At 39.8% G+C, this 12,850-nt stretch overlaps 1 protein-coding gene across 1 annotated transcript in view; it reads right to left on the bottom strand.

Moving 5' to 3' along the window:
- Positions 1 to 12,154, bottom strand: part of DPP10 (dipeptidyl peptidase like 10) — a 170,819-nt gene extending 158,665 nt beyond the window's left edge. The window contains exons 1-2 of the mRNA XM_026040866.1: positions 12,044 to 12,154; positions 5,542 to 5,637 (exon numbers count right to left, since the gene is read on the bottom strand). Of these exons, the coding sequence (XP_025896651.1) occupies positions 5,542 to 5,637; positions 12,044 to 12,068 (121 nt within the window). The 5' untranslated portion in view covers positions 12,069 to 12,154. The remainder of the gene's footprint in view (positions 1 to 5,541; positions 5,638 to 12,043) is intronic.
- Between the last annotated feature and the right edge of the window lie 696 nt (positions 12,155 to 12,850).

Below are 12,850 nucleotides of genomic sequence, written 5' to 3'. Positions count from 1 at the left end.
AAACAGGGTGTCACGGAGGGAACCGGCAAACCTGGTGGACAAGAGCCATCCATTTGCTCTTATCAGTCTAATACTCCAGGCAGGCTTTCCTATAGAACAAATAAATTTATCCTAAAGAGTAGTATCTACAAGTAATGACATAGCACATGCACTTTATACTTCTTTACATTAAGGGCTGCTTTCTTAGTCAAGAGCATAGTACTAAGAGAAAAGTCTTCAGGGACATTGCTATGGCAACTGGAAGCRTAACCTTAAGATATACACTATGTTTGGGAAACTTTGCTTCAACAAAAAAGGGAGAAATACGATATATTAAGTGTCTTGTCCTTCTTCCTAGGGGTTCACGTACAGAATTACTGTACTTACCCCATGAATATTAGGTTGCTATTGTAAACCATTTGCTAACCTCTTCTGAAATACAATAGCTCATCTGATAGATACTCTGCTGCCAGTGTAAATATTTTGTAACGAAGTATATTGATCTCTTTGTTAAATTCTTAATGCTTTGGGTTGTGGAGTAAGTCTAAAATCAATATGGACATAAATTTTAAGACGGATTGCAATGATTAGTTGTATTTTTGGCTAGAGGTAGCAAGGGGTAGATCTTCCCCAAGTTGGAAGAGCTGATTTCATATTTTCCARCTTCAGTGCCAGGCTGTGGATCCCACCTCATTCACAGAGATAGCACCAAGTTTGGGTGTCAGTCAATACAAAYAGAAATAGAACGCAGCAAGAAATAAAGATTCTTCAGAAAAATAAATTTCAAGTACTCTGTGGAGCAATGATAACATGCCTAGTGGAAAACCAGTTAGAAAACAAATGCCTAGGGAGAACTTTTGCAGTCAATAATAGTAATGATCAAGTGGAGAAGAGAGGTACAAGCCAGTGTAGGGGTCACCTCTAATAATATGCTGTATTTGTGTAGGAAGAGCATCAGGGAAGGAAGGGAGCTCTCTGAAGAGGTGTGCTGAGGAGTCATTTGCAAAATGCCACAGTGACACAAGTTAATGGACCTGAATACGGAGCCCTGTTTAATGCTTGYTAATGATCATTAACACTGGCACCAGCATCGATGCAGCAGTGGGGACGAACACCATTGATCTGAGCAGAAATTACCCGAGATCTGCTTTTAAGTAAGCAAGCCACGAGGTCCCCTGGAGATATCAGTAACAGGGGAGGAGAAAGGAGGGCTGTGCATGCAGTAGATGACAAGGGGGGCTTGGGAATGAAGCCCAGTAAAAAGAGCCAATAGCCAATACCAAAGAGCAGACTGCATGGGGTTAAAAACAACTGGGAAATCCTGTATTTCACCAGTTGCAGCASTGCAGAGAGTTCAAAGGAGGGATACACAAGGTCTACATGAGCAACAGGCTCTACAACTGCTCGTTTCCTGGGCAGAGAAGAGGTGGATGAAGGCATCCATCATCCTCAGCTTCTCACCCCGCACGGGAACCACCTTCTGCCAACTTTGCATGCGGCCACACGGAGACCTGAGGCGGCGAGCCCCACTCCCAGGCACCAGGCCCGAAATGTGAAACGTAACAGCATCTCCACAGCACGGAGGAAAACATCTGTTTCATTATAAGGGTTCCTGCTGAAAAAGGCTATTTGTTAGATAGCAAACCACTACAGAAATAAGGTGATAATCCCCAATTCTGGGGGGAGGGGAGTGCGTGGAAATTTCTCCATCCCCTTTTAAGGGGGGAAATAAATCAACACATCTGCCAAGCAAATAATCTCATGCCTTCTTACTCTCAATCCTACTTTGGACATAAAACTACATTCTGTTTCCATTTCCTGTTCACAATTAATATTTTTGTAGCTTTATACCCCCCGTATTATTTACGTTTTATTTACCTTCCTCTTCATATGCTTTCTGCATCTAGAGTACTTAAGAATAAATTCTTTTGATAACTAGACACCTGCAGGAAATAATAGTATTAATAAGAACAACAACAATGGAATTATTGCACCTCAGCTCCAGTCTGACACAAAAATGCTAAAAAGACCATAATTCTCCCCAAGCCTAAAGGGCCGCTGGTGGCAATGCCACTGCCCTGTCCCTACGGGATGCACGAGGAGCCGCGTGCCCGGGACCAGCTGCAGGCACCTCCACATCCCTCCCCAGTCAACCGGGGACCTGCCCAAACCGAGACATTTTCAGCATAAGCTCAAACAAAGGCCCAATGTCTCTATTTAATTCCCTAATGAGATAATAGAATTATTCTGCTACCTTTAACTCTTTGAGCCTGTCACATTAATGTATCAGGGCAAGAGCACCAAGCCAAACCTTTACCCTTCGGTTTGGCAGATGCTGATGGGAACTGGGTGGCTCTGCAGATGCTGTGCCTCACTTTGCCCTTTTCCAGAGGATTTTCCAAAACTTTAAAGAGGGCTTTGCTTTGTTTTGGGGTGGAGGGCAGCAGCAGAGATTGGAGGGTGTAATAGCCAATTATCACATTGGAAAAAGAGTAAATAACAACATTCCCCATGCGACATCTCCACTTTGATGGCGAGCAAAAAAACCTGTCAACCAGTTTCAAGCAGAAAAGGAAACAGGATGTAAATACTTTAAAAAAAAATAAAAAAAAAAAAAAAAAGAAAAGAAAAAGGAAAGGAAAAGAGAGCTCTACTTATATACCACTAGAGCCTATGAAAGCAGTCTGTGGGGAGGATTTCTGCAGAGGAGGACTCCGATATTCCAAACACAGAAGAAACAAAATTGTGGCTGGAAGATAAAGCTAGACAAATTATCCATGTATCAGCGTGGAAAGTATTTTTCAACAGGGGCAATTAAATGTTAGCCTTTACCTAGGAACACAGTGATTCATCTAGCACATAGAAATCCTTGAACCAAGAATAGACAATTTTCTTAAAAAAAAAAAAAAAAAAAAAAAAAAAAAAAGCCAGCTACTCCAGAAACTGCTTACAGCAGGAATCACTTTATCACTTTTTTTCAATCTCTATTCTCTATTCCCTCCTAGGAGGTCAAGATGATAAAACTTTCAGATGGATGCAAATTATTCTGTCCTAAGAGGAATAAAATGTAGCAGTAAGTAGTTACTCATTTTCCACCCAAAAGCTTCCTGCACCAAGTTGTGGTAGAACTTAACCTGCCAATATCCAAGGAAAGTGTTAAATGCTCCCCTGCAGCTCCACAGTGATGAGTGCTGTGTATTAAGCTATATATTTCATTCTCCATGCATGTAATGCCACTGCTGCAATGTTACCAGGAAACAAAACATAATTTTAGCCACAGTCTTCAAAATAAAAACAGAAGCAGAAAACAGAGACACTAYGTGGTAAGATTCTTCCCCCTTTTGTTTATAAGATACTGATTTCATTGGTTATATTGGTTACATTGGGGATTTTCAAAGAAAACACAGAAAAACCTATACATATAATTCTGTGTTCATCAGGAATTCTAAATAACTAGTGACACCTGGAAGTAGTCCCAATTTTTTTTTTCCTTAACTCCTTCCCAGTATATTCTAATGAGCAAAAAAAAAAAAATCCATTTTTCTTTCTTGCGTATCACTTGGCAACTTAGTCGCTTCTTTGAAAAATAAATGGTGGAAACACCTTCTTACTCATATTCATTTGTCTGAGAAAAAGAACACTGCAGAAAATCTGAATAACAGTATGACCACAGTGACAACAGAAAACAGGACTATCTTTATCATACAATATTTCTGATATAATTTCCAATAGATGGAAAAGTTAGCAGATATGTGATGACTCTGCTCTAAACAAGATTGTCCATGAACACAGGTTTTCAAACGATACTAATAAAATTACCTTCCCTCCTATGAGCTTAAGACAGATTTTGAGAGTCACAAAAAAAAAAACACCAAAAGCAGGAGTTTATCAGCAAAATCTGCGTTTTGTTTTAACACATCTGCAAAATTACTTAAAGCAGCTTTATCTTCCCACAGCCTGTAGGACAGAGTTCAAAAATACCACAAACCACCTGCTTTACACGTTTTAAAGTATTTAACAGGATGTGAAGTCCACGCACAACCCCTTAGGCAGCCAGGTCACCCTGGTGTTGGAAACTAYATATATTTCAATGCAGAGGATATTCCACCCACCCTACTCATGCCCACCAGGGCTGCCAGATGAGTAATGTGACAATTTGGGAGCAGCACAGATTTTGTACACAACTTGCACAAGGATCTATTACCAGTATGTACCTGCCAGCCCTTCATGAGCATTTTTATTGACAATATCAGGTCCCTAGTTAGGGATTAGTTAGCATTAGGATCAGTATTTTGCAGAGAGGCTGAAAGCCAAGGCGGTTGCTAAACTGCATATTTAGCAGGTAACCACAAATTAATGAAAAGCTACTTTGGTTTGGTGAGCTCACAGCCACCGTTGTTAGGGAATCCTTACACCCTTATGAACACAGACACACTAGAAGACCATGGTAATTTATATATTTACTCTTGTCAACCCATGATGAAGATGCAACAAACTAGGACCTAGGAACACGAAAAATATTAAAAAGTAATTCTCGGGTAAAAATAGAGATTGATGATACATTTCACCCTTTTCGTTCTCATACGATATGCACGCACCCTGGCTAAGCCCACTTCATTCTGTAGAGTATAACACAAAAATTTAATTAAAATATATAGATTCCTACAAATGAAAACCATCGCTACTGATCACCGAATGGCAAAGTTGATTAATTGAATCATTATTTTCCTTGCAAAGTTATTCTGAATTCACATGCACAGTCACCAGAGCACCAAACTCCTCCCAGCTGCCAAACACTCCCTAAAAATACAGTATTTTGTACAAAGACCACTGCCATTCCTCTGATTCTGGCATCTGGCACAACATACCAAAATATGCATCCAGTTGCAATGACATGAAACAGATGGGCACTATTGTGCTATTTTTGCATTTCTTGCCAAAAAAAGAAATATGAATAACATATTTAATCAAGAGAAAAGGACTTTAAAAATTACATTAAAAGTGAGCATTATTCATTGATAATTTGCACATCACTTATACATCATTTAATAAAACAGAGCCTTAAGTACAATTCACAGGCTTCGGAAAATGACTAAGAGCTGTAAAAGTACACTGAATTAGTGTGAAATATTTAACATCCATTCCAGACACAAAGCCTTAGAACCAGACTGCAAGTCCCGAAACCCAGCTATTAACAGAACTCATCTCATCTTTCTGCAAGCCATAAATAAGGTTCCAGCTCTTAAAAAACAACTTTTCACCACTGCCTCCAACTCAGTAGCTTAAACTGAAAGAAAAACTGAAAGAAACTAAAAAGAAAATTCTAGAAAGTGCCTTGCCTTTCTACTAGACAGAGCTTTAAAATTAGAAAACTACTTAAAAAATTAATGAAACAGTCATGACTCAGAACTACAAAGAAAACCAGGACACCAAGCAATTTCAAGCGAGTCTGAAGTTTTAACCAATTCCTTCTCAATGCCTGGACAGCAATGTTCGGAATTCAACATTTGACACTCAAAACGATTTCCTACTTTCAAGCTATATGAGATATTAGACACTTACCATTAATCCATTTGGCTTCTGGATTATGAACTACGAACTCTTTCCTGAAGAGATCCTCCAAGGACAATCTGGTTTCTGATGAATTTGCAAGCTCATCTGAAAGAGAACAGCATCATTTTAGATGGATATCAAAAAAACATATCCAATGCAGTTTGCAAAATGTCAGAATTACAGAACCAGATTATATAGTTGAAAGGTCCTGCCAAAATCAGTAGTAATACTCAACCAAGCCAGACTGCAAACTAATACAAATATTTCCACAGCATGAAGGCCAGATTGATTGCCCAGGACACAGGAGAGACACTAGATAAAATACTACTTAAAGTAGTCATTTTACAACAAATATTACCTGTCAGATACATCATTATGTGCATTTTATGGTCTGTGCTTGCACTGCAGCGATAATAAGCACATGAACTATTGTGCTTCCAAACACTGGCCAATATGGATCTTCCAACTCTGCCTCCCTCGTGCAATAGGTTAAATAGATAAAAAAAACAGCAGTGATCTCATAGGTGATCTGTCACACTGATGGGCAAAATGAGAGGCACAATTAAAGGAAAATCCCCTATTTGCTGTCAAATCCAAATTTTCTCATGACCGTTCTCACACCACCCCTATACACTTAACCTAACCGTTCAAGGCTAGTTAGCAGAGCAGTAGTGGCTAAAAGATGTGCTGGGTTTAGTGGGTATACGTTGCTCCTGCACCAGGAGAAGCAAGCATCTAATTGCATCCCAGGCAAGGAACTAGGCAGATGCCCTGGCAGCTCTTTTCTCAGAATCACAGAACCATTAAGGTTGGAAGGGACCTCTAGAGATCACCTAGTCCAACCCCCCTGTTCCAGCAGGGACACCTCTTCAGCCTTTAATTGTCCCTGGCCAGTATGTGGGGAGGTTACAGCAGAGCTTTGCTGTGCTGGGGCTCTTCCCACCTCACGTGGGCTCAGATGGACCTGCCCCAAGCTGAGCTGGCAGTCAGCGGCAGATCTTGTCATTCCCCACAATTATATTAAATAGTTTTGCTGATATTAAAGAGTTGATATTAAATATGCTGGACACATAGAAAAGAGCATCCTGAATCCCCACAGCCAAGAGTTCTTGTATCATCTTACGTGATGCGTTACAATCATGTTTTTAAACAGAACTAAAACAACTTGTGCTCTGTAAAGGCGGTAGGTTGCAACTTGCTTCAGATGGAAACATGGCCCCTACCCCATGAATAAAGCCAGTCCCAGCCCAGCTGCTGGTCCTTACTCAGGCAGGCTCAGTAGCAGAAGGCACTGGTGACGTGCAGTGCAAGCCTCTGCCCACCACCTCCCATGGCTTCCCATCCTCTCCCATAAAACAAACATCCTAATCCTTGACTAAGCTTCTCACCATCTTCCTGCTTTCTGGGGATGAAAACGGCCCGTTTGGGCTTTGGGGCCTTTTCAGCCCCTAGCCCAGCGTGGGATTCCACTCTCATGCGCAGCCACCAGGCTTTAGCAAAGAGGAACATCATCTCTCTTGATCCATACCCAATCCCTCCACTTGCACATGGGGGACCTCCTTTGCTCCTGCTCTTTCCCAACTCCACTGTTTTGCATTTGCTAAACTCAGGCCCTGGCCCTGCTCAGCTCCACRATTCCAAATCTCCCAGTCCTTCCTTCACACAACAGGCACATCCCACCTCGCTCCTCCTGCTTGCCCCATCCCCAGGGACCCCCTCACAGCAGCCAGGAGGCTCAACCTCTGCTCGCTACAACCCTGCACATCCTGTCCCAGCCTACATGAGCTGTCATGTTACAGAAAGTTGTCTTATTGAAAATATGCTACTTGTTTACCTTTTTTTCCCCTTGTTTTTTTAGCAAAAATCCCCTAGAAATATGTATTGGTAGGATATTGGATACCTACTTTGCTGTCTTACAAGTCATACAACTGTCAGGTAATCATGACATAAATCATATTTTAAAATAACTGTTAAACCTTCAATTAACATATCTTAAGTCAAAAAGGGACATTTCCAAGCAACTTTACTGTACATTTGAAGAGGATTTTTTTTATTGCTAAGCCATTACTAAAACAGAACCTTGTTCTCAGTCTTTGACAGCAGCTTTCCCCTCTGTCAATATCCCACACTGGCCATTTTTTTGAGCAGAATATTGAACTGGCCAAAAAATGATCTAAAATAATACTTTTGGTAGGTGTATGTAGCAATACATATACGTATCATGTTAGCTCTCAAAACACTGTAAGGGGTGAATTTCCCTTCAGCATGTGAAGAAATTGGTACACACTTGACAAAGTACTTTTAAAAATCGCCTTTTTTCTACTTCATTAAGGCATTACAAAACCATCTTTCTCTCTTTCATTTCCACTTAAAATTAAAGTATGATTAAAGGAATCATACTTTGAATGTCCTCATGCTATTTCATGAGTTTCTATTTTTCAATCTGAAGTTATGTAAGTTATGGATAGCAAAGGAACACAGATCACAAGAGAGACAAACAAAATCAAACATTAAAAACTAATCACCACACTTCTTAACTGTGCTTTGAATAAACAGCTTAACAGTTCAACAACTGATACGTCTTTAGAATCTATATTATCTTTGAGAAAGGAAAAACAACTCAAAATAGTCAGATTATCAAAATCTGCTTGATAATTTACAGTAATTATACAGAGTCTATGCAGTTTTAATCACAACTCAATCTTGTGGGTAAATACCTACTTCAGCAAAAAAAGAATCACCACTGGCTCCCTTTCTATTAATTTGAAAAGTGTCATGAGATACTGTGTCAGGGGATAGGTCTCAGCTCTCTCCTGAGAAGAATATTCATCCACTGGACATAATCCAAATGGATCCTCGTCCTGGAGGTCCCTTCTATTCAAAGCAATTTCACAAAAGCATTTTCTGGCAGTTTGGCCGACCTAAACGTTCCCTAAGGATTTTTTTTCTGCAAAGCTGCCCATTTTCTTTGCATCCAGAGAGAGCAAAGCTGACTACATTTTGCCACCGAGTTCACACGCCACTCTGCTTGACAGTCATTACCATACATCAGCGTGCAGGGCTTAGCTGCGGGCATCAATACGTATCAGGAAAGGAGGACCTCCTGTTAAGAGCCTGTCGCATCTCTCCAAAGCGTACGTTAACCTGATGTGGGAACTACTGCCATTCCCAAGGAGAAGAGCAGTCCTAAAGGTTGTGGCTGCACCAACATGGCAATGTTTGCATGACTCATGCTCTTCTGAGACTGTTTTTTGTATAAAACCTTTTGCTTTCAGTTTTATTCCCAAGGTACTTTCTGCTTTTGTTCTTTCTTCTTGAATAACTTTTCCCATAACCATCTCCAGCTCTTACACGCACAAAAATCACTGGATTTGTAATTAACCTCCTGGGAGGACAGGTAGCCTCCTTCTCTGAAATCCCAAGAGTTTCCATACTACCTCCAGCCAGAGTCATCTCGTTTTTGCCATCTTCCTGCATTTCATTTCAAAATATTCTTCAAAATATTCACCTAATTGTGGAGAAAACTGGGGACACGAGGCCACCAGCAAGAGCAGGCTGGACTGTGAGGCCATTCAAGCCCCATCACTGATCCCTCACTGGGCTGCAATGGTCTGTTCTTCCACTTCTCCATCGCTCTGCTGACAGCAATAACACTTTTGTAAAGCTCAAGTATTAGCACAGAAGACAAGCAATATGCAGGGGACCAGAATATTACTGCAGTTGCCACCACTTATTGGCATCACAACCATAACTGTGACACAAACACACTATTTCATGTTTTAACAGAGGGTAAGATCAAGCTACATCACCCATTTCAAAATGACTCTTAAGTAGTGCTGCATACTCAAGATGCATTTCATGGGCTAATATATGAAAAAAAAAGAAGCAGACATCAATATTTTCTATTTAGCTTTAACACTGCTTGTTCCTTTAACAGCAGGAACTGAAAAGAAAACCTCTCTGAAGCCCTTTGCATATAGCTTACACAGATGTTTTTGCTGTAAAAATTTGTCATCTCATACAAAAACACTGGTCTCTATATTAGAACAAGCAATAAAATTGTTGTTCCACATTCACCAAGTCCAATGGCACCATTTTAGTGTACACAGACTTAGAATTTCCTGCATTACAAGCAACACAATACATATATAATTGTAAGTGAAAGCGATTATTTTGGTTGGATCTAGCTTTACTAATAAACACATTTTGCCTTCACATAACTTGAATTAAAATGCTTTATATAGACCAGTCAAGCTCCTGAACTGCCACCATCTGTAAGTGTCAAAAAATAAAAGTAGCTTGAAGCACAGTCCTTAGGGGAATTAATATGAAGTCTAAAAAAATCCATCAGCAGAGAAAGACGAGGGAAACAAACTCCTAATGCTTAAAATAGCAACAAAAAGCAATGCATTCCGAATTACACCATGCTATTGCATTACATAATTCTCACTATGGTCCTGTCTTAATTTATATCTGCCATATTTTATGAGAAGAATTTGCAAAAACAAATACTTTTAACAATAGATTTGGTGCCCCCCTCAACCAGCAGTTTCCAAACTTCGGAGACTTTCTCTGCCTTTTTTCTTTTCYTGAATATTAGACATCCAAAGTCATCCGAGCTATGTTCAACACCAAAAAACTTCTGCTGCAGTCCAGCTTAACACCCACCAAAAAAACTGACGGAATATTAGAACACTCTCTTTCAAAAATGTATTAATTAATCATGAAAGCGTAGGGGAAAGAGCACTGAGTAGGATCAAAGATCAGTGAAGCAGATATCCTACACTAACCCCCTAAACCTTAGCTTGGTGTTTCCAGCTAGCAAAAAAAGAACCCTAGTTTTATAGGCTCAGATCACTTTGGAAAAAAAGACTCTTAATTATACCAAGCTCTACAGTCTCCTTGGGATATCTTAGAGCATCTGAGCTGACAGAACTAGTTTGCACTTGCATGATTTGAACTGAAATGTAGGTCCCAGATTACATAAAAGTTTTGCAGCAAACTCTCAGGATTTGCAGCAGCCCCAGAGATGCTGTAATTAATTGAGCATTTTTTATCATATTAAAAAAAAAAAAAAGAAAAAAAAAAAACACATTTCCCTAGGTTGTTTATTCTTTTTTTTTTTTTTTTTTACATGAGTGCCTTCAAAGACTTCCATTTACATTCTTCCATCATTAATAATGCTACATAGATGTAAGAGCCAGACCTGATGCTCATTATCGTGAATTCCACCACAACCCTTCTGAGATTCCACAAGCCTTAAAACCAAAGGAACTTCTCCTGGAAAAGAAAAACAGCCTCCCGTCTCAAAGTGCACTGGAGCACACCAGCACTTGCCCTCGTATTTGTCTTTCCTTACCCCTGGAGAGCCCCCACACACGCTCCCTGAGACTAAAGCGACACAACTTTGTTTTTATTTCTATCAAAATGCTCCAAGTGGATATAAGCAAACAACCATTTCTTTAGCGTTCCCTGGGTATCCCATGCATATGCAGTAGACATTTCTACAGATCAGGAGAAGCAGAGAAGTCTGTACTATGACTACATGCTCTGCACTCCTACTGCAAAACGCTTGGTTGTTTTCCATTCATTCCCAGCACCTTCTCCCATGGCAGTGACAGGCCACTCCTTCACTTTCTCATACACAAACTCACCCAGTTTCCCATCATGATTTTGCCCAGCAGCCAAATAACTTGGAACCATCATTAGCCTAAACAACACATCTCTTGCCCTTCGCTTTTATAAAAACTTTTTATTTAATTTTTTACATAAAATTGCACTGCAGGAAATTTGCAGACCAATGTTTATTATCTAGACATACCACTCAGCCAGATACTTTTCATTATGACTTTAAATCTGACCAGCAGAAATCAAACACATATTGTATTTACTGCCTGTGCAGAGTTTCCTTCTCTTGGGTTTCTACCCATAAATGGTTGCTGCCCCAGCCATAAAACTTTTGGGGAAAAAAAMMCCCACATTAGAATAAAGAAAACATTAGGCACAATTAATTTTCTATGTGCAATAGATTTTATTCCCATTAATTGCCCACTTTTTTTTTCTTTTTAAGTAAACTGTTAAACAGTTTCCTCTCTTCCATTTTGAGAACAAGGAAAGGGATGAAGCTTGGGCACGCCTGGTTGAAAGACGCATCCTTCTGCTTCACCAAGAAGCTTCACTCTCTGTGTTAGACTTAGCCCTCTCCCAGCTCACCTCTGAAATATATTAGAAGATAAATGGCTAAATCTTGAACTCAGTTCTCGCTTGCTGAGGCTAAGGATCCCTTGCAGCCATCTCCAGACTGACACAACCCTAAGGACCTGCTGCTACAGCCAAACACTGGTGCTCCATGAGCCTCCGGGAACCCTGAGTCCCCACGGACACCAAATTTATAGTAGCCAGGAGTTAAAAGCACTCAAGGGCAAGAGATATTTTCACATTTATATGTCATTTTAATGACCACATTATGAATCATACATCTTCAGTAAGAGAAAATAAAGAAGTAGGTTACCTGGGGTTAAAAGAATGACAGACATAGTGATGAGTGAACAAACAACTAGAATCACCAGCAGCGCAATAGCAATTCCCTTCCAGTTCCTCTGCGGAGGGCTGTTACTTCCAAGTTCCTATGGGAATGGAAAAAAATAAAATAAAATAAAATAAAAGGAAAAAGGCCATGTTTCATCAGCAAATATTTCTAGATGCATTACCGATAAAATACATATTTATAACAACAGCAAGGGAGCTGAGCACCACCCCACCCCTCTCAGTTGTTCACAGTGTCATCCAAAGGGGCATCACTCTTGCACCTTTCTATAGAGATGCTTTTAAAAATATATATATATATATATACATGAAATTTTATTTCCCTAAGAGACCATCAAATGAGCTTATACAAGCTGTCCAAAATATGACTGGTGTTAAAAAGTGCTGAATATAAAYGTCAGGACAATATCAACCAGCAGTTTACACGATAATTACAGAAATGAAATGCAGCAATTTACTGTAATTCCACCTAAAGTGGTACGGACCATAAAGGTTTAAATACACATCCTTTTTAATGCATGCTATTAAACTTATTTGTAATAGAAAACATTTACCAAACTGCCTCAAGCTCAAAACACTCCGCATTAAATCGCATTACTTGTCTTTCTCTATACAGTAGTTCAACCGCAAACTACTCCCCTATTACTCATAAAAAATAAACARTAGCTTGTAACAAATGCTAAACAAACGCTTCTGTAACTACTAATACACTTCAATGAATCTGCTCCGTGGTTGCACGTTTAACTCCCATTAACACTCGTCAGTTGGGATT

The sequence above is a fragment of the Nothoprocta perdicaria genome, unplaced genomic scaffold (genome assembly GCF_003342845.1).
Source record: "Nothoprocta perdicaria isolate Ctin4 unplaced genomic scaffold, notPer1 scaffold_27, whole genome shotgun sequence".
Classification (NCBI taxonomy): Eukaryota; Metazoa; Chordata; class Aves; order Tinamiformes; family Tinamidae; genus Nothoprocta; species Nothoprocta perdicaria.
Note: the sequence above shows the minus strand (reverse complement) of the source record. Positions and strands in the feature narration are given on the sequence as shown.